The sequence below is a fragment of the Schistocerca cancellata genome, chromosome 6 (assembly GCF_023864275.1).
Source record: "Schistocerca cancellata isolate TAMUIC-IGC-003103 chromosome 6, iqSchCanc2.1, whole genome shotgun sequence".
NCBI lineage: Eukaryota > Metazoa > Arthropoda > Insecta > Orthoptera > Acrididae > Schistocerca > Schistocerca cancellata.
The window spans coordinates 405,470,944-405,492,964 of NC_064631.1; the positions used below are offsets into that span (position 1 = coordinate 405,470,944).

At 37.5% G+C, this 22,021-nt stretch overlaps 1 protein-coding gene across 1 annotated transcript in view; it reads right to left on the minus strand.

Moving 5' to 3' along the window:
• The window catches only part of LOC126088353 (band 4.1-like protein 4), a 561,066-nt gene that overhangs the window by 12,643 nt on the left and 526,402 nt on the right, over positions 1–22,021 (minus strand). Inside the window, exons 14-19 of the mRNA XM_049906490.1 lie at positions 20,917–21,108; positions 19,995–20,186; positions 17,718–17,930; positions 17,186–17,506; positions 9,265–9,519; positions 4,327–4,663 (exon numbers count right to left, since the gene is read on the minus strand). Of these exons, the coding sequence (XP_049762447.1) occupies positions 4,327–4,663; positions 9,265–9,519; positions 17,186–17,506; positions 17,718–17,930; positions 19,995–20,186; positions 20,917–21,108 (1,510 nt within the window). The remainder of the gene's footprint in view (positions 1–4,326; positions 4,664–9,264; positions 9,520–17,185; positions 17,507–17,717; positions 17,931–19,994; positions 20,187–20,916; positions 21,109–22,021) is intronic.

Genomic DNA, 22,021 nt, shown 5'->3' on the forward strand with positions numbered 1-22,021 from the left:
GGAGAGAAGGTAGGGCAACTAGGTGCAGTCAGAAGGTTATATGGAGGGCAGGACAGAGAAGGGGGCAGGGAAGGGGGCAGAAAAGGAGAGAAGTAAAAAGACTTTTGGTGTGCTTGTTGAATAGAAGGCTGTGGAATGGAAACAGAGAAGGAGATGGTGAGTGAAGGACATTTACTAATGAAGGTTGAGGTCAGGAGGCTTACAGGAATGAGGGAGCCAGCCACAAAGGAGCATTCCTCTCATTATGCAGTACCACCCAGAACTGGAGCAACCGAATCATATTCTCTGCTAGGGTTTTGATTACCTCTCACCATGCCGTAAAGTGAGGAATGCCCCACCCACTATCCTTCCCACCCTTCCTACAGTGGTATTCCATTACCCACTGAACCTACACAACATCCTTGTCTATCTCTAGATAATCCCTGCTCCCAACCCCTTGCCTCATGGCTCATATCCCTGTAATAGATCTAGATGCAAGACCTGCCCCATACATCCTCCCACCACCATCTACTACAGTCCAGTCACAAGCATCATCTATCCCATCAAAGGGGGGTCTACCTGTGAAGCCAGTGATGTGATCTACAAGCTAAGTTGCAATAAATGTGTTTTGTTCTAAGTAAGCATGACAACCAGCAAGTTGTCTGTCCGCATGAAAGGCTACCGACAAACTGTGGCAAAGACAGCTAGACCACCCAGTTACTTAACATGTTTTTCATTTCAATTACTGCTTCACCTGTGGCATCTGGATCCTTCCTACCAGCACCAGCTTTTCTGAAAGTCACTGTTCTTCACCCACCATCCCCTTCCCTGTTCCTACTCCCCCCTACCCTCCTCTAACCTCCCGACTGCACTTAGATGCCCTACCCTCTCTCCAACTTTTCCTTGTACGCTCCCACAAACAACACTTTACTGTTCCCCAGCCACGCCCCATTCTCCCTCCTTCTCCCCACCTCAGCCTCCTCCTTATCCCTACCACCCAGATTGCTTCTCCCATCATGCACAGTTGCTCGCAGTATGACTCCACCAGCCAGAGACAATGGCCAAGTTTGTGCGAGTTGTGTTTGCATGAATATGTGTTTGTGTGTGTATTGTCTATTTCAGAAGTCCTTTGGCTAAAAGCTTACATTTTTTTGTAATCTTTTTGGTGTGCCTGTCTGCGGCTCAATATCTCCCATATATGGCTAATAGTTATCTATCCTTTTCATAACATTATCATTATTCCATCCTGGAGTTTTTCATTGTTTGATTTTATAATTTAATTTATTGCTGGTGCACACATGAGACTATTTTTACTCTTAATTTCTTCATGTATTTTATTACTACAGAATTTCTTTCACTGTTTCCATTGCAATTCCTTGTGCTAAATAATTTAGACTGTATATAGTAGCCTCCTGCTTGCCGTAATAAAACTGCTGTCTGGAATAGATCATCAGAATCTTCTCTTTCATCTGGTAGATAGATCTGTTATGAGGGCTGTGAATCCTATTCAAATTTGGTGGCATATGTGACACGAGGTATGTGAAGTAAGGAAAATTCTCTATCATGTGCTCAGTTCAGTGCTATTTTCTACCAGTCCTCTTCATTTTATCATTTTCCTTGTGCCTGTTTAAAATAACAAGCTGTGATCAGCAGCTGTGCTTTCCCATCTCACCTACATAATATGCATACAATATTATCTTAAACTTTTCATGTTTGATGTCAAATTAGGATAGCTTTTTCAATTTTGTATGATGAAGAGCATGCAAATTCATTTTCAGTACCGTTGTCGTCATGTCAGATTTTGTATCAGTCTCAAGAAGTAAAATAATAACAAGGCCCAATGGGAAAGGAATGTTTCTTTGTCCAGCATTTTGTTTCTGTATTTAGCAGTATTATGACTCCAAATAGAGAACTATCATAACAGATGATGCAATACATCTTACTACCAAAATACCAAGGTCGTTTTTTAGCATGTACAGGCATGTCACCTGTCTTCTGGTCTTTTGTAATGGTGAGTAGCCTTCAGCTTGGGAGATTACCTCTTGCTAAGTAGCACCTTTCTTATAATTCCTGGATTCCACTTACATTTCTTTCACTTTTGTGTGATTGCCATTTTTCATTCTACATTTTTAAACCTTTTTTCTGGAAGTTTCAACAACATCTGCAAATGTCTTAAGGCACTGGCACTTGTAGTAATATCAAATCTGTCAAGAATGGTAATGTCAGATCTTTCATGAATGCCGACAACAATTTGGTGAGTTCTTCTGTCCTGAGGCACTCCATGTATCGTCAACTTATATGAAGTCATTTATCTGCTTCTTCACCAGTTAACACCCATTTGTTTTCCACATTTCTTTCATTTAGTTCATTTCTCTTTCTCAGATAAAACAGAAATATAATTATATTTTGCAAATGGGGATTGATCCCAATCTACAGGACGCATCTATATAACTATAGTCAATATACTGCACAATGTTAAATAAATATAATTTCAATGTCATACTGGGAAGTTCTATCAGTTGTTTCTAGTGCCTTGTAAAAGCTAGTGCACCATTAATGCAGAAATAGAATAAGCCATATCTATTAAAAAGCATATTGTCTGAAAAATACAAGAATAAAAGCAGTCCATGTAGTACGTGAGACTAGCTAAAAATTATTCTATGCTACTTGCATATAATTTTCTACTTGTTGCTCTAAAGCTACTGCAACTCCAAGGCATGCAATGATTTTCAACCTCTATTAGCTATTAACTTCTATGCTTGGTATGGAGACAAAGAACATGCACAAGCAAAATTTCATACTAATAAAGATAAACCAAGATTTTTTTGCCAGCAGCAGATCAATTTTTACTTAATACACATGGCACTTTTTTATGCTCTCTTATCAGAGATCATGAATCTCATGATTTCATTTTTATTCTCATCTTTTTGATTATGTGCTAGTGATTACAGTAAATAGCACGCAGAGAATCTGGATTACCGTCAGCAGAGGTTGAAAACCACTGCACCCGTTGTGCAGAAGGTGCAGGCAAGCTGATACTCACTGTATGTGCTTTGGATGAGAGGTGAGAGTATAAGCTCTAAGCTGGCTGAGCGAGACCTCTGGTGGAGCAAGTTGGCTGTTAGTCCCGGTTCGTCCTGGCCTCGACAACGTCTTGCGTCCAAATCTCCTGTCTGCACAACAATACACCATTTCACCCTGCTCCGTTCTAGACGTTTCCTCAATCACTGTCCATATTTCTTCCTTCTCCTTATGATGAACACACATCATATGTTTTTCTTCACTATTAGTCATTTCAGTATGCCATTCTGTGGCTCAGTGTCTGTACTTTTTTTGTGTGTAATTTCAGTCTCAAGTAATGTCACTGTCATTTTGTCACTCAAGTCACTTCAGTATCTGCAATCTTTAGTGCTAAGAAACAACTGTCACAACTCTACAAATTTTCTGATAAAAAGCTAAGCAGAAAAGACTCAACACCTGATAATAACCATCAAACTATAAGCAAATGCAAAGCCAAAAGTAAGAAAAATAAAGAAGTATAAAGCAGCAAGCAACTCTAAGAGATAAAGTTGTTTGAGTAGAAATGGGTAGTAAAAATCCAGCCTACAAAAGTGATTCAGAGAAAATCATAAAAAACCACAAATATTTTGGAAGAGATTGGCAGAGGGGAAAAAAGAGATGAGGTGCTACGCCGTTTCTTCTCCCCCACCCCTCCCCCCTCTCCATTCCACCTCCTCTCCCTTACCCCCTCCAGGTGCAAAAGATTTACCAAGTGACTGTACATACTAAAATTTGGAGAGCTGTCAGACAAGAGGCACATATGATAAATGATAGGATATAGTGATGGAGAGGTTATGTTGAAAGGCAGTGTGAACATTGAAAATACCTCAGTCAAGATAAAGTTCTGAGTTAGAGATGAATGTGAACAAGGGAATGCTCTGCCATCTCTATATAATATTTCTTTTCTCTGTCACTAAAAATTTGTTTATTACTGAAGGCAAATAACCTCATTTTAAAAAATCTGGATTCAGTGGTTCATGGTGTTTTTTTTCCAAATCACAATTCTCCAAACATCTATAGTGTGTGGCATTTCATTTATTTACTGCTCATGGGTGCAACTAAATTTTTAATTTTAAAAAACTACCCATTTCCCTCATCTTTGAAATGTTATTCAGTAAAACAGTTTTAAATGAAAAATACTATCAGGAGTACAGCTACATCTAACTTTTCCTGTTAAATAGTTGCTACTGAAATGGCGGGAGCTTGTAGACTGCAAGCAGCTTCAAGCCAGCAGAACGGGACATGCATGGTATGGTGTCACACTATAATCTCAAACTCTATACTCACATTGAACTTGTTTGAGTCCCTGAGGATTCCTGATGATTGCTGGTAGTAGAGAGGCCCACGTCTGCGGCCTCCACTACCCCCGTGCTGCTGGCTCCAGTTATTATTTACATTAGAAGCTGAGGAGCGATATAACCCTGAAGAACCATCTTCCCATTGCCTTTGTGAAGAGTGGGAGGTAGGTTGGTGAAAAGGCCGAGTGTTAGCTTGTTGTTGGTGTTGTTGTTGTTGTTGACTGTAATCCCGGCCACCACCTTTACTCACTAAGGAAGGCAGAGGAGGCTGCACAGATGCAGTTGACAGCTTTGTTGTTTGTGCGTACTTTGGCCCATCATTTGATCTGTGGAAATTGGATCTGTCATAATAACAGGAATAGCAAACAAACATATAAAAGTAGTGAAACCAAGACAGTGTTCATACGACAAAATAATTCATATATAACTATAGTGTCAAACCTGAAAGTGATTAAATATTCAGGATTGTTTATAGACTGATATAGTATACACTTCTAATGGCTTTAACAATTTTGAATACTGAATTCATGAATAGTGGAGCTCTAGTTGTACACAAATCAAACAGCTTATTCATGAATTATACAGGGTGATTCAAAAAGAATACCACAACTCTAGGAATTTAAAACTCTGCAACGACAAAAGGCAGAGCTAAGCACTATCTGTCGGCAAATTAAGGGAGCTATAAAGTTTCATTTAGTTGTACATTTGTTCGCTTGAGGCGCTGTTGACTAGGCGTCAGCGTCAGTTGATGCTAAGATGGCAACCGCTCAACAGAAAGCTTTTTGTGTTACTGAGTATGGCAGAAGTCAATCGACGACAGTTGTTCAGCGTGCATTTCGAACGAAGTATGGTGTTAAACCTCCTGATAGGTGGTGTATTAAACGTTGGTATAAACAGTTTACAGAGAATGGGTGTTTGTGCAAAGGGAAAAGTTCTGGACGGCCGAGAACGAGTGATGAAAATGTAGCACGCATCCAGCAAGCATTTGTTCGCAGCCCATGAAAATCGACTCGCAGAGCAAGCAGAGAGCTGCAAATTCCACAATCAACTGTATGGAGAGTCCTACAAAAAGGGTTAGTTATGAAACCTGAACGTCAACTACCCGAGGCGATGGATCGGCCGCCAGGCAGCCCGTGACAGAGCACTTCATCACTGGCCTCCAAGAAGCCCTGATCTTACCCCCTGCAATTTTTTCTTATGGGGGTATGTTAAGGATATGGTGTTTCGGCCACCTCTCCCAGCCACCATTGATGATTTGAAACGAGAAATAACAGCAGCTATCCAAACTGTTACGGCTGAAATGCTACAGAGAGTGTGGAACGAGTTGGAGTATCGGGTTGATATTGCTCGAGTGTCTGGAGGGGGCCATATTGAACATCTCTGAACTTGTTTTTGAGTGAAAAAAAACCTTTTTAAATACTCTTTGTAATGATGTATAACAGAAGGTTATATTATTTTTCTTTCATTAAATACACATTTTGAAGTTGTGGTATTCTTTTTGAATCACCCTGTATATATTTTTTAACAAAAATTGAATTATTAATTAAGTTGACTATTAGGTGAGGTTTATAGGCTTTTTGTTTTTAAAGCATTTATTTCTACAACAACCATAAGAATAAAGCTTCAAACATAATGCTTATTGCTTATAGTGATATTGTAATTTTAAAAAAAATATCAATTAGGGTATTTGAATTTTCTGCAATTGAAGACTAATTTTCACATTTGCAATTTTTATTATAACAAAAAATGTACACTGTGGTAAAACTATTTATAGAATATTTATGGCTACAATTTGTAGAAATAGGATGCACTTGGTTCCATATTATTGCGAGAGTGATAAGCTTAGTTGTGGTATTTAATGAACATGCACACTTCTTGTATATGCATAAACAGAGTAACACAACTGACATGATATATAACAAGTCTAATGGGTTCACTTGGATCACATTTGGCCATAACCGATGCAAACTGTGCTTCAAATACATCAAGATGGAACAACTTGGTGAACCTAGAAGTCTCACATCTTTTGACTGGTGACCGAGCTGAACACAGAAGTGTTAAGACAGAACATTCATCATAAAACTTCAGGAAAGAAAAGAAAAAACATTAACTTTTAACCCCTTCATACTCCCTGGCTGGAATTGTGTATGTTAACTTTTAGTATGTCTTCGCTATAAAAAAAGTATTTTTTCCCAATGGAAACCTCAGGTACACATTTGTGAATGTTCTGCCTTTTCATCATGCTTGAGTGCTGCCAAATGTGCAGTACTACCCTGCAGCTCGTGACCACCTGAAGACACAGATGTGGTTGGTTTGCTGTATTCTAGTATGTAATTCAATACTGTTGTTGTTATTTTGCATGATAATTATTGAGTAATCATTGTTACTGTTCATTACATTAGAGGATTTTTTGTAATTAATTATTTTATTCCATAAAATGAAGCCAAGTGTACAAAGTATGTTGTGAAAACGGGTACATATTTTTGTGTAAACCTTGGGCTTAAAATCATTAAAAAATCACCGAAGAGCTTTACCACACAAAGGAAAATTTTCTTTCCTCCAGAAAAAATTCAAGTCTGAAAGGGTTAAGGTACTGGGTCTCGTGTGGTTTTCAAAGGAAATGGCTGCAATTTACAGAAAAAGGATGCAGCTGATTCCATTTCATTGGGAGACTGCTATGCTTAGTTATAGCATTTAATGAACATACATACTTCTTGTATATGTATGATAGTTTTATTACCAGTGATAAATGGCAACCACATATGCTGAAAGAATAGTTTTGAAAATTCATTCACAAAATTCATTCACTGTGTCATTCTCCATGTTATACACTATTGTGAAATGAGTTCAGAAGGGAGTCTTGTACTGATTATGGTCCAGCATATTCTGCTGTTTTCTATTATCATAGAAAAGTGAAAATTCATTGTCCATCCACAACGTGTGTATGGCCTGTGGGTATCAACACACAAAAGTGCTTCTACAAACAACGTGTAGAACAGGTGCCATACATTGTTAGCGTGGAAACTATTGTTGCTGTTTATGTTATTGTGATAAGCAGTTAAATATGTTTCTCACTTGTTTTGTATGAGTTGGTTGGTGACATATTCCTACATAATTTTCATTGTAGGAAAGGTATGCTCAAAATTGATCTGACTCACTTCTAGGGCATAAATTCCTCAAGACATGTTGCAGCAGATCAAAGAAGGTATTGAATTACACAGTCACAAAGCCATGTCTGCAAATCATATTAAGCTCGACACTGATCTATCAGTTCTACTTACATAAAACTGCAGTGTGCAATTGAGACAAAGCAGTGAAAGGATGGCTGTAAGATGTAGATGTAGAACAGTCTTTGTAGGGGATGGATAATAAATACTGAAATATTTATACAACGTAAGTTGTGTCTGATTATATAAATAAATGAATGAGAGAGAAAATAAAGATAGTTGCACACTCTTGCAATATCTGATGTGCAATATCTGATATTATTACATCAGTGATACTGGATATTAATCACATGAAAATTATCCAGCAGCTGGTGAACTTCACCATGAGCATCTGCGAGGCTTGCCTACACCGATGAGCCTAAACATTATGACCACCTGTTTAATAGTAAGTTAATCCACTTTTCAAACACAGTACAACAGTGATTCTGCTTGGCGTGGATTCCATAAGTTTTTTATAGGTTTCCTTAACTACGTGGCACCAGATGTCTTCTCATAGGTCGCTAAATTCCTGCAAATTATGGGACAGTGGTCTGTGGGCACACAACTGGCACCAAATATGTGTTCCAGTGGGTACAGCTCAGGAGCATTTGCTGGCTAAAACACCAATGTGAGAGTGCTCCTCAAACCACTGCAGTGGAATTCTGGCCTTGCATCATGGAGAGCTACCCTTTTGTCATGGTGTCTTCAAGTACTACCATAGGTCCCATAGGCGACCAATTCAATGCACCCCATAGCATCATTCTGCTCTCACTGGCCAGCATCTGTGATGCCGTGATGGTTTGAAGCAACCATTCATCTGGATGACAGTATGTAAGGACCCAGCCACTGACCTGGTATAAAAAGAAATGTGATTCATTCGACAGGTGAACATTTCTATTGACTCACTGTGAAACGTCAGTGATACTGTGCCCTCTGCAGTTGTAACTGACGATGTCGTTGGGTCAACACAGGAAAATGTAGGGTCGTATGATGTGGAGCCCGATGTGCAACAATAGCCTTTGAATGTTATGTTCTGAAACACTTGTGCCTGCACTAGCATTATAATCTGACTTCAGATCCACCAAAGACTGCTGCCTATCCTGGATTACACAGGGGGGGGGGGGGGGGGGGGATCCTCTGACTCCTACATTTTGTGAAGAGACGTGGATGTCCAGTACTGTATGGCCTACACATTATTCCACCATCCTTCAACTGCTTTCCTAAGGTGCCCACGACAGCAGTAACCAAATAGTCGAGCAGCTTCACAGTTTCAGACATTTTTGTTTCCAACAGTAGGACCACAACAATGTGCCCTTTGTAAAAACCACTTATATCAGAGGATTTCTGTATTTGCAGCCCTTATCTTCACTATAATGACTACCCACTCATCTCTCTTCCACTTGCATTCTTTCCTTACAGTGTCATGTGCAACATCACAAGGAGGCATTTAACGTAGCAGTAGGCAGTAGTCATAATGTTTTGGCCCATCAGTGCATCATTTGAGTAGCGAGTCCAAAATATGAGTTCTATGGTAAATAAAAATCAGGGCAAGTAATTGAAATTAGATGTGTGATTACATTGAAATGAAGGTCAGTGCAATGACTTAGGAGACAAATTTGTAGACTTAGAAAAAGGCTCTCAATTTTCTTTGCTTATAAGTGATTTACCTCATTTAATACAATTTATATTATACATTTGTATCTGTTGAATACATTTCTCACCTTGCTGTGCTATATAAACTATAATCCTGGGATTCTGCACTGAGTCCCGAATCAGAATGCTCGTGACTAACGGACGCACTTGCTTTTATGTTGTTGATATTTTGTGGCAGGTGCCCATTGGTCTTGCCTCCAAGGAGAGTTGTAGGATTGTCATATAATGCAGAACTGAATGCCCTTGGATGGCCAGCACGTGAAGTACTGCTGCCACTTACATTACTGCCACGATATTCCAACACGTTTAGTGCTGTTGACAGTCTACAACAAATTTATTTAATTTTATTGCATTTAATAACAACAAGTAAAATTTTGAGCAGTAGGCTTTCAGTTTCCTTCTGCTCGTAATTGATTTATCACATTTGATACGATTTATATTGCACATTTGAGACAATTCGGTACAAGAAATTTAATTGATTAATTTCCTGAGGAAATAATCCACAGCATGTACATATTGTTTCAATGATATGTTCACATTATGACCTTTGCTTTTTTTTTAACATGTTCTGTTACAACTGAAATATTTATCTCATTTGCAAACACAATCAGTTTGTACCACTGCACACTATAAATTGATGTAAATGATATGAAGTCACTGACAGTACAGAAGATTCCAATTATAATATGAGTTAATACCAGTGGAATGAACTGATTATGCTTGTGTATGATATAAATTTTGAAACTGCAACAGTACTTAATAAAGAAAGAAGCAAATTTTGAAATTGCAACAGTACTTAATAAAGAAAGAAACCGTAACAGGAACGTGATATCCTTCCAATTTTAATTGAAATTTTGTGTTTATTAAGATGCATATGAGCCCAATAAATTCTTTCAAGTTATTTATCATTGATAATGCCCACAAAACCCTGTATGTGGACTTATCGAATTTGTTTTTACTCAGGAACATTAAGTGTGATTGAGCATTAAAAATATTAAGAATTCAGTGATTTTTGTCACAGCATATGTAACATTTTGAATATCTGGACAGATAATCCCCATGTCAGTACTATCAGCCACATATGTTTTTACAAATATAATGCTGAACAACAGGAATAATGGACTGTATATGTTTCTGTCACAGACTTTACTTTGCAGCTAATATCACTGTTTTTGCTGTTCCAGTTATCATTATTTGAAATTTAATAGTAAATATTTCACTCACCCCATATCTGGCATTGATTTCTGTGCCTATGTGCCTAAGTGCTGTCTCTGAAAATATGGCATCACTTTAACTTCCGTTAAAGAGGACATTTGTACATGTCCAGTCTCTGAATTATTTGACTGGTGCTCTGTTTGTGTTGTATTGCAGTTGTTTGTATATTATATTTACCAGAAAGATATACAGAACTACTATCACATGAGTTACTCAAATATTTTTGTAAATCTGTCAAGAAACCATGCACATTATAATGTATTATTGATCATCAAATTAAAGTATGAATCTGATCCAGGTATGACCCATTTTCCTGTCTCAGACAGAAAGCTATATGTACTCAGTACAAATTGTGCATATTGGATTACGATGTAAATTTTTATAAGGTGCACACTGGAAGATACAAAATATAGCTGAAAAAGACAGGCTTTGCTGGAAATTGGCAAGTAACCAACTTCATAGTATATTAAGCACATACAGAGTAAGGGGTGGAGGGACTCTGCCAATATACATGTTTGGATATCAAATAATGATTTGTTAAGCACCAGAAATGATTAAAAAAATTTCAAAAGGAATTTGCAGCAGTATTTCAAAACAAAATATTTTGCTTAACTAATGAACAGTAGGACTGGAACACAGGCAAAATAGTTCAACCATTACTCAGTTGCAAAAGGTGTTATGGTAGTGTGTGCAAGATGGCCCACTTTTATGCAAAGATCTGTATTTCTTCAAATTTGTGTGACAACTGATGCAGAGGAAAAAATTTTGAAGTCTGAATATGTCACCGAGAAAAATATAACATTACACAAAAAAGTGGATATTGTTTCATACTCTTATATTTCCATTAGTATTGTTTCATTTAGAGACTTATGTTGTGTTATCGAAAATATAATCAAGAAGTTTATATGTAAAGCTCTGATACATCTCTTTTAATGCAAAATCCTACACTGACACTTTTTTAACAGTTACGTCATCCACCCTATATTTTTAATTTACATATCATATTCCCATACACGTAGTAAGAGGGACAGTACTTTTATCTGGTCTACGTGGTTGCAGAAATGATATTGTGTTTTGGAAGGAAAGTATTTATCCAGCCTTCTTATTGTTACATGAAGAAAAAGTGATGTTCAGAATGACAAATATTTTATTGTGTTGAATAATATTTCACAGATAATTCACAATATATATGTATAACAAGTATCAGTGAAAACATCTTGAGATCAGTAAAATGCTTGTATTACAGTGTTATTTTAATAACTATGACTATTTTACATTTATATGAGTTTACTATATAAGTTGACATCCTTTATTACACCTGACAGCACTGCAGCATCTACAGCTGATACAGAAGTAAGCCACACTACAATGAAATTTCATTACAATTTTTAAATAGACTGTAAGCTGTCTTTCACTAAAGAAAATGAAAACTTAACAGAGAGGGTGAAGAATTTCTCCCCGTCTTCATCCCAGAAAGGTGGTAACTTCATTCCTTTCATGCATTTTGTAAATTGTAATAGTTCATGCTACAACAGTGACTTCTACAACATTAAACAAAACAATGGAGCAGTGGTGAAACAGAACATAAATATGGTTTGATTGTTCAGTGATATCATGCAGATAGCTAACATGCAAAAACAAAGACGATCAAGTTTCTTCTACTGGTGAGACTGGGCTTTTGACTGTGTTGTATGTTTAAAAATGAAATATGTAATATAATTAACATTTTTAGTGACTTATTACTCATAAATTAAGTTTTCCTCTTTTCAGATTTTGGAATTCAATGTGAATGTAATGGCAGCTTTATTATTTATAAGAGACACATTGAGGTACAAATCTCATCAGTAGAAGAAACTTGTATACATGTGACCTTGAGACTTAATGTAATTTCATGCTAGGTAGAAACATCCAAAGAAGGTAAACTAATTACAGGGATTTTACGAGATAAGAACTTACAAAAGCAGAAGGTACAAACTTTGCTAAGTTCAGTAGCTACAACAGGTTATTAATATTTGATTTACAATGGTGTGTCATACCCATAACCTAAATTCCCAAGAACTTTTCCGGCAAATTATTTCTTTTGCTGCAGAAAAGTGCTTTGCTTTCCTTTGAAACCCACAAAAGTGAAGCAATGCTTTACAACTAAACAGATAATGAGGGCAACTGAAGAAATTGTACCCAAATTCTGCTAAGTTTCCTCACTGAATTTAAATATTCATGCAGTTAAGTACAGTGAAACCTTTTTGTTTGTCTGTGATGTGGAATTGTTCTTGTGGTAAACACATAAAGTTAAGAAAGAGAAGTGAGCTGAATTAGTAGTAATAAGATGTATGAAATAGTTAACAATGATGAGTGCTCTTGGCTGAGAGTAGTTCTTTCTTGCACTGTAGTGTCATTGTCATTGGCTAACATTATACATGTGGAGAAGCAAAGGGTTTTAATATATATAATCATTAAATATAAGCAAAAATTTTGGAGCTAGGTGTAGAAACCACATTCCATTCATATATCATAGTGATAATGAATTTGTATCTTTGATCTGTAGGTATGGGAATGTGATCAGTGTGTATTTTAAAGAGATCAGATGATACACCCACTGAAGAAGTGAAGCTATTCTTTTTTTGGTTGCCAGAGGACATTTGAAATTACCAATTATTCAGATTGTAATATTTATTTAATATTGACATAATAGGATATTATATAAAATTGCTATACAATTTTAATCTTTTTTACTTAAAGTTGATTAGTTCAGGAGACACCAGGATTTGAAGATATAATTTCATTACCATGCAAAAAAATCTGTGTGTCAAAATTGCAACCTCAGAACCAGCAACTGGTCAGTTCTGTAGACTGACTGTCCCTGATCCTGAGAAAGTGATTTGTTGCATGTAAATTTCTGTAACTCAAAAGATATTAATTCTTTAAGATAGGCTTTCAAGATACTACTCATTTTTACACTTGTAATATTTCAAAATTCTGTCCTGATGTACTAAGTGAAGCCCAAAATTTTCTGAACTGGTGATGTCCTTAGATTTCACATATTTTGATTTTTAAAGGGAATATTCAAAGTTTAAGCTATTCTTAGATAAATTGTTGGTGGTGACTCTCTTAAAATCCAGGGCTTGTTATCTTTATATTTTCTCTTTTTTTTCTGTTCTCAATCTAGCATTCTTTTGCAATTGACTAAAAACTATGAAGTGACACACTGCTGTCAGAGGTTGAGACTATAAATTGAATTTAACTGTATAAATAGCTGTGAGAAGGTCTGTGAATTCTTGAGACCATGAACTATAGTAACAGTATTAGTTAAAGCCTATGTGAACATTATGAAGTGTACTACACAGGAATAATGTCAGAATTGTTGAAATCTATCTTAATGTAACCTAGCAGTGAGTGATTATAATGGTGTGTGCAGTTTGAGGCTGTGTTAGTGATTAGTATCTGACTCATCGAGATTATACATGTTTTAGGAATAAACCACCCATAAATTACAGTGCTGTGTGTCCAATTTTATTTAGTTGCACTTTAACAACTTCAAATCCAAATGCACTTCCACGACTGGGATTTTAGGTTTGCAGCTCACAGCAACAAATGGAAGGTGGAGAAATACCCCATGGTAACAAAAGAAAACATTTCAGACTGTGGTGCCCTGCTTACTGGGGAACACTACTTTTGCGTCATTGAACTATATTGTTCTGTCATGAAATGTTATATTAGATCGTGAAATCTGTCTTTGAAGAATTTCCTTGCAAGTGAATGACAGTGAGTGTTAGGTGCACTGTACAGAAACCTTCTGTGTTAGACTATATAAAAATTGAACTTGTCATTCATAGATGTGTCACATGAAGAGAAAAAGAGGAGATGATTAATGATGGACTTCAGTACGCTGTGAGAGGGCTGTTCAAAAAAGTATTTGACCATATTTTCATGACAATAGTAATGAGGCACACATGCTCTATGTTTTTAGGCATACACACTGTGCATGCCTGATTTTTTCCATGACTGCAGAAACAACCAGGCACTGGGTAACTGTCAACAAGTGAACACATGTAAGTGGTAGTTGTTGGATTTTGTGTTGTGGTAAAAATGAAGGAAAAGAGGAACTATGTAACTGTATCACTTTTTTTTTAAGCTTGGCAGTTCTCAAGTTGAAATTAGCCACAAGATTCGGCAAGTATTTGGGGCTGAAGCAATGGGTACTACACAGATAAAGGAGAAGTACAACTGCTTCAAAGATGGCTACTCATCGCTGAAGTATGAAGCACATTCAGGTAGGCCCTAAACATTCACAAATTATGTGGTTATTGATCACTTAAGGACCCTAGTGATGCAGGATACACGAATCATGAACAGAGAACTTGCAGACAAGGTTAAAATTAGTACTGATTCGATTCATTCCATTTTAATGGAAGATATGGACCTCACAAGGATCTCTGCAAAATTTGTGTTAAGTTGCTAACAACTGAGCAGAAGCAATTACATTCGGAGGTCACACAGGATATTCTGTATACTATGAACAGTAATCCCAGCTTTCGTAACACAGTGATCACTAGTGATGCAACCTGGATTTAATATCATGAACCAGAAACAAAGTTCCAGTCACCACAATAGAAGCAGCCATCATCACTGAGACCCAAAAATGTGAGGCAGGTCTGTGGAAGTTGAGCTGACCGTCATTTTTCGCTCCATCACAAGTATGCCCCAGAAGGTACTAATGTCAATAAGGAGTACTAACAAGAAGTTCTGAATCACCTTCATGAAGCAGTGAGATGCAACTGGCCAGACTTGATGGCAGTTTTTTTTTTTTTTTTTTTTTTTTTGGCAAAACACAACATGGCTGTGATTTGACAATCTACCTATTCCCCTGACATAGTACTGAGTTACTTCTGAATTTTTCCCTAAACTAAAAGAGACTCTGAAAGGATCCAGACTTCAGAAGATATGTAGAGTTCGATGAAGCACTGCACACCATACCAAACAAGGCTTTCCAGCAATGCTTCCAGCAGTAGCAGCAGCATCATGGGTGGTGTGTAGAAGGTGGAGGGGGCCACTCTGAAGGTGATTAGTGTCATACAATTGTGTCTGATTAAGACTGATTTAATAAATAATAGTCAATTATTTTTTGAATAGACTTCATATAATGAAAATTAATAATATTTAGTAATTATCCTCAACAAGTATTCCACAAACTATTTCATATTAGTTTAGAGCAGTTCTGGGAAGATGGTTGAAGGCACCAAGATTGAAGAAAAATGGTATGATCTGAAAGCCTTTGACATGTATAATTGAGCTGTTGAACATTGTTGAACATTTTCAACATTGTAGAAATGTATGTGATCCCATGTTTTAATTAAAGGAACCATACAAGAAGAGTTACTCTCCAAAACAGTATCCTGATTCTGGTACCTAAAAAGTCCAGAATTCTAATTTATAGAAATGTTAGTGTCATTTCATGTCTTAACCCTTTGACTATTAATGGAGCATATGTGTCCCATGATATGTTATCGGAGAATCGATTGCAACATGTTTGTTACTGCTGTGTATCAGTGTTGTACTGGTAGAGGGAAGCCCACAAATAGTTTGTAGAATACTTACTGATTGCACTTGTAAGCTGTGCTATCCTCAGGTGTTGTTGTTCACCCTCATCATTATACCGTCACATAAAATTAGTTCGCAACTTGCATCCAATTGCCAGATTCACAAACTGGGCTGCCATTGCATTGTAGTGTGAGTTATAATCTTGGAGAGATGCTCTTGCAGATTTCCTCCCCCCCCCCCCCCCCCCCCCCCCCCCCCTCCCCTCAACTCAACCCCTTCGAAAATGAAATATTGTTTTCATGTTGTTACATAATGTTTACAATTTGCGATCATTGGGAAAACATACTAAATCCGTGCTTATTAAAAGGGAGGATTTTCAGACAGTGCTGAAGAATCCAAAAGTTACAACAAATCTCTTGCAGACATATGGAAGAAATGAGTGTACCTACAATTTGAACAAATGTTTATTCATCTTCCTCCTCCTTCACACTACAGTTCTACAACATATGATCATATTAGCATTTATCAAGCTGAAAGGTTGTATAGTTGAGCACAATTCTGACCATATTTAAGTACATTGGTGTAGAAAAGGCAGAAATGGCTAGACTATGTGTGGTGAACCAAATAAATGTAGTTTCTCCATGTTTATAGGTGAAGCATTAATAGCTGCACTACTATTTAAATAATATTGTTAATTTGAATGCAGTCATTTGTAGGCAATTTCCATAGATAAGTTGTTGTCAGTCCTAATGATGTGTGAGTAATAAACACTGTGCTAGGCAGAACAATGATGTCCAGGTTTGATCTTGATGTGGAACCTGATTCTTGCTCTAGTTCTGAGTAGTTATCTTTTCGGTCAACTTCAGTGATCAGCAAATTATTTTTCTCCTTTATACACAACTATTATTGTAGATAAGGTTTCACTGATAAAATCAAGCAATGGGTTATTTTTAAATTCATGAGGAAACCATATTTCATGTAACTGCACAATGTGATGGAAGCTTATATGTCACAAAACAACGTTTCTTTTTTCATATATTGAAGAAAATTCAAAATTTAAAGCACTTCCTACGTAACAAAGATTACAAACACTTACAAATAACAGGTAACTTCATTCGTATTTTCTTCTGTGATGTAGTGAACAACACAATGACACATAAAACTCATTACATAATCTAATATCATATAAAGAAACCTGGTGGCATTCCAGGAGGGGGTGGAGGAATATCCTCATACCTTGGTAAATGGTTGTTGTTGCTGCTGTTATTGTTATTGCTATTGCTGTTGTTACTACTGTTGTTATTAATGCCATTGACATCAGTGTTAGTATTGCGTATACGCAGAGATCCTGCAGGGCTGGCGGAACTGGATCCGGAGTTCTTGTTCAGGAAGTCCGTCAGTCCGGAGCCTGCACCACCCTGAGTGCCAGAGTTGCCTCCCCCACCTGGGGGTAAAGGGCCAGGCTTGGGTGGTCCGCTACCATCTGGAGGAGAGTAGGGAGGTGGTGGGCTGTCTCCACTGCTGGGAGGCTGACATTTCTCTTCCGGCGTGGAACAGCTGTGCAACGATATGTACAGTCAAATAAAATATTTTCATATGTAGCTGCAATGTATGACCAAGATCACAACTGGGAACTATACAGTTTTATTTGTTTCATCTAAACAATACCAGAATTGAGACAATTTCTTGACTAAGAAGTTCAATTGAAATTATTGTTAGCTTCATAAAATTATTGTTGCTTCCCCAATAAATAAAATTGAAACTTTACCTTTTTGTCCTTCGTGGGGAACGTTGTCTTCTCTTGCTGGTTGGTGACAGTTTGACTCTTAAGGCTTTACTATTTGTTTCAACCACTTTATAAGGAATTTCTCTTAGCTGTGCTTCTGACATTCCCTCTGTATCAATCAAATCAAATTCCAAATGTTTCTTTAACTCATCTGGGAGCCTTGGCTTTGTTTCAGATGGAGATCGAGATCTAGACCTGTAAGAAAGATACTAACTAAATAAATAGTTCAGTTAAATCTTTTGGCATAGTTGTATAGAATATAATTATATTGTATCATATGTATATAGTTCACCAATTTGTAGGACAAATTTTGAGTAATAACATTTTACACTTTAATTCAAAATGGTTATGAAGTAGCAGTCTAATTTGCTGAAAACAGATGAAAAAAGAGACATGGAGTGCTATTCATGTCAAGAATACACATCTGAACTAATATAAAAGTTCGCCTCAAATGATGGTAAATGTGACGCCTGTCATACGATGAAATCTACGCTGCTCTCAGAAATGTACAGCAAAATGTTCAGTCATGCTGGGAAATACACTGCTGAACTATACTTTCAGTTGTTCTCTTAAGTGTTGGAGAAGAAATTCCAAACTGATTACAGTAAATTGTCTTGTGAGAGAGTATGTAAGACTTTTTACTTTTTTTTTTCATTATGGTAAATACAATATTGGGCTTCATTCAATGGAAAGAACCTCTATGAGGAGCTTAGGAGACTTCATATCCCTGGTGGAGGTAATTAAGACCAACTAGCTGCTGGTATACCCAAATGATGTGTAAATTCAGAGCAGTGTGCAGGGAGCATGCCTCACACAGACCGCTGCAGGGTGAGGAGGGTTGTAGGAGGAGGAGGACCCCCTTCACTTCCCTCACACAATCTAACAACTATACACTAATGAATTCATAATATATCAACTAAAAGGCTATGATTTCTTAAAATTATGCCCTGAAATGAGGTCCATTCTGTCGGACACTTTGCCCACCACTCCTAGAATAGTTTTTCATCACACTCCCACTCTGCACAGTATCCTGGTCAGAACATGTGCTCCTTCTGCACTTATTTCTCTACCTCATGGCTTCTGTCACTGTGACTGTCCCCACTGTTAAGACTTGCTCTATGCATCCTCCTACCACAACCTATACCAGCCCAGTAACTGACAAAACATATACCATCAAAGGGATAGCTGTCTGTGAAACTACACTTGTGTACCAGCTGTTCAGCCTTCCACATTGGTACGACTATCATCAATTTCCCAGTTAAGATGAATGGACATAGGCAGAGGGTAAATACTGGCAACACACAAATCCTATTGCAGCACATGCTTTACAACATGATTGTCATGAAATCTGTGCCTGGGCTCTTCCCTCGCACACCAGTTTCCCAGAACTACTCAAATGGGAACTGGTGTTACATGATGTCCTCGTTTCTCGCCACTCACCTGGCCCTAATTTACATTAATTTCTTTGGTCTCAACACTTTCTTCCAGTAACTATTCCTTTCTTTATTCTCTTTTACTTTTCTGTATATTTTATCTTCCCCCCTCCCCCTCAGCATGTCACATGTCGCCACATGTAATGCAATTAGCTTCCTGTTCTCACTAACTCTTGTACGATGTAATCTTTGTCTTGCTTATTACCCTATTTTCACCTTTAATCTTTCAGGTTTCCAAATCTTGATTAGTGCTGTCCCTGACAATCAGTCTTTGCTTCTCATCCTTCCCAGTAAGCCCCTGATCTGGGGTTCTGGACAACTTTTCCATAACTCTCCCCTTTCCTGAATCTCATCAGGCCTTTTCCTTTATTGTTCATTCCCCTTCAACCCTTCCACTAGAAAAAGAATCCACTGGCTCTGAAAACTTGCACATTTCCATAACTTTTATATGGGTTTCCTCCTGCCACCACTTGGTGGATAAAATTTTTTTATCTATTCAATTATATTACGCTTTGGAGGTAGTGTGTTCGGACAGACAAGACAGTTTTAGGCAAAATTTTAAATCACGATATCTTTTTTGTTTTCATGATCTAATCTTGATGAAATAAAGCCTATACATTGCCCCAAGCTATGCTCAAGTTACCTTTGAGAACTCCATGAAAATTTGTTAAGTAGGTTTGAGGAATCATGTGCTCAAACAGGCAAACATGACAGTTTTACGGTTTTATTATTACTATAGATATTGTAACTGAAGATCGTTTTGTTTAATGAATTTCTATACCGCTAAACATCTCTTTGCTGTTATAATTACATAAATCTGTATTACCTGTGCTTCTTCTGTTTGCGTTTTTGGTGATAGGACAGCTCTGATTCAGTCTCCATACCACTGTTCATATAGCCTGATCTTCGACTTGGAATGACATTAGCCTTATGTATGCCAGTACCTCCTTCAGCTTGCTTTCTTTGCACTTCCTTCCATTGTGCTTCTGAGTCCACCAGCTCATAATGGCTGCTGTGCCTGTGTGATGAACTCAATTATTTCAAATTTAGGAAGGTAGTTCTTATCAAATAGTGACAATTGCCACTTTTAGTTATCTTAGTCTAATATTCCAAAAAATACATGATCAAAGATGAATCTAGTTTATTTCATTGAGAGAGACTCATTTGTAGACAAAGAAGTTTGGACACAGATTAAAAAAAAAAACATATTTTATGTATACAAACTATTCACTTTGAATTACTTGTAAAATTAATATTCCGTATCATAGAAAATGAAGGTAGAAATTAAGTTGTCAGCTTTACAGGCAGCAGTCTGCCAAAGGAGGGATACAAAGAAATGAAAGATCCACTGGTTTCTGGAGCCTGAGAAAAGGGAATGTTGTACAGAAATAGTCAGCAAAGTTATCCAGGAGCCTAGGTTAAGGAACCTTCAATACAATCTTAGATTGGACAAGGATAGGGCAAGAAATAGCCATGGCATCTTCAGACGAACATACTCATTCATTTCGTTTGATTTGTAGAAACCAGGAAAAACTAAAATCTGGTTGAGCATTTGGAAATTTATAGCTGAATGTAATTGTAATTCCAGTACTCTCATTTGGTCAATATGTTAATATTGTGCTTCAGGTGAGAAGTTATTAGGACTGCAGAGGGCACTGATGCCTAGTTAAGTAGACTGCTCCCCCACCCACCAAGATATCAGTAGTTCTGCTACCAGATATCTCATTTTGAAGCATATTGATGTGTACCTGTGCTTGCTGGAGCTCTTGTGTCTGTGGCGGTGGTGAGAGTCCTGTTCACTGCTGGACTCGCGCCGGTGAGTACCGTGGGATCGATGTCGGTGTCGTCGATGGCCATGGCTGTGAGATTTGCCAGACCCAGAGCCTTTTGACAATTCACTCTCATTATCTGAACTTCGGCGACTGCGATGGTGACGATGTCTGCAATGAGTGTCAATACCGTATTACTGGTAGCAGTTACAGGAATTCTGCTAGAAAATAATAAGCTGCTGGACAGCAAAAAATTGCTGGGAAAATATAACATGCATCTAATTTAATTTTGTGCCACAGAAAAATGACCTATCATAGCAGAATTATGTGAGAGCATGAAAAGTTATCACAATCTGGCTCTCAGTAATAGGAAAGAAATTGTAGGATTGGTTTTCAAGGCCATGTTATAGGATGACCTACAGGTGAGAACCATGCTTCTAAAACAAAACCAGGCAGAGAAACAGACATTTAAATAAGCCTGTGAGGCTGTGTTACCAACATGACGGCAAATTTCTAAGTGGCCACCCTGGATGCAGCTCATAATTATGAATGGAAGGAGTGCCATGTGATGCATCAAAAAGTGAGAGAATTACACATGCCAAACAATGGTGCCTTACATTTGATAACTTTATTCACTCTTGAGTTGTGACCGATGTTTCTTCCTTCAGGTGGTGTGGAAGCTGATAGTTTTAACACAAGCTTAAAGCATTGAGATCATCCTGATATCAGGAGAGAGGAGCACCCATGTTATTTGTAGAGGACTTTAACCAGTGTCATGAAGACAGATCACTGATTAACCACAGGGTGTGGGTGAAACTTCTAGCAAAATTCCATGTAATTGGCTTTGTTGCAAACAAACTGAAAGCTGGGTGACTGAAAATGGTTACAACTCATTAAAATCAACCACTGATCTGGCACTGTCCACTAAGAGTCAACAGTACAGACACATGGCATCTCACAAGAATCTGACCACACACAAATGACACCCTTACAAAATGCAAATGTTACATCTCTGGACACTGTTAATGGGTGAGGCTAATTTCATATGAGAATAGAGAGGCAAATAAACAGCAAAACACTGTTT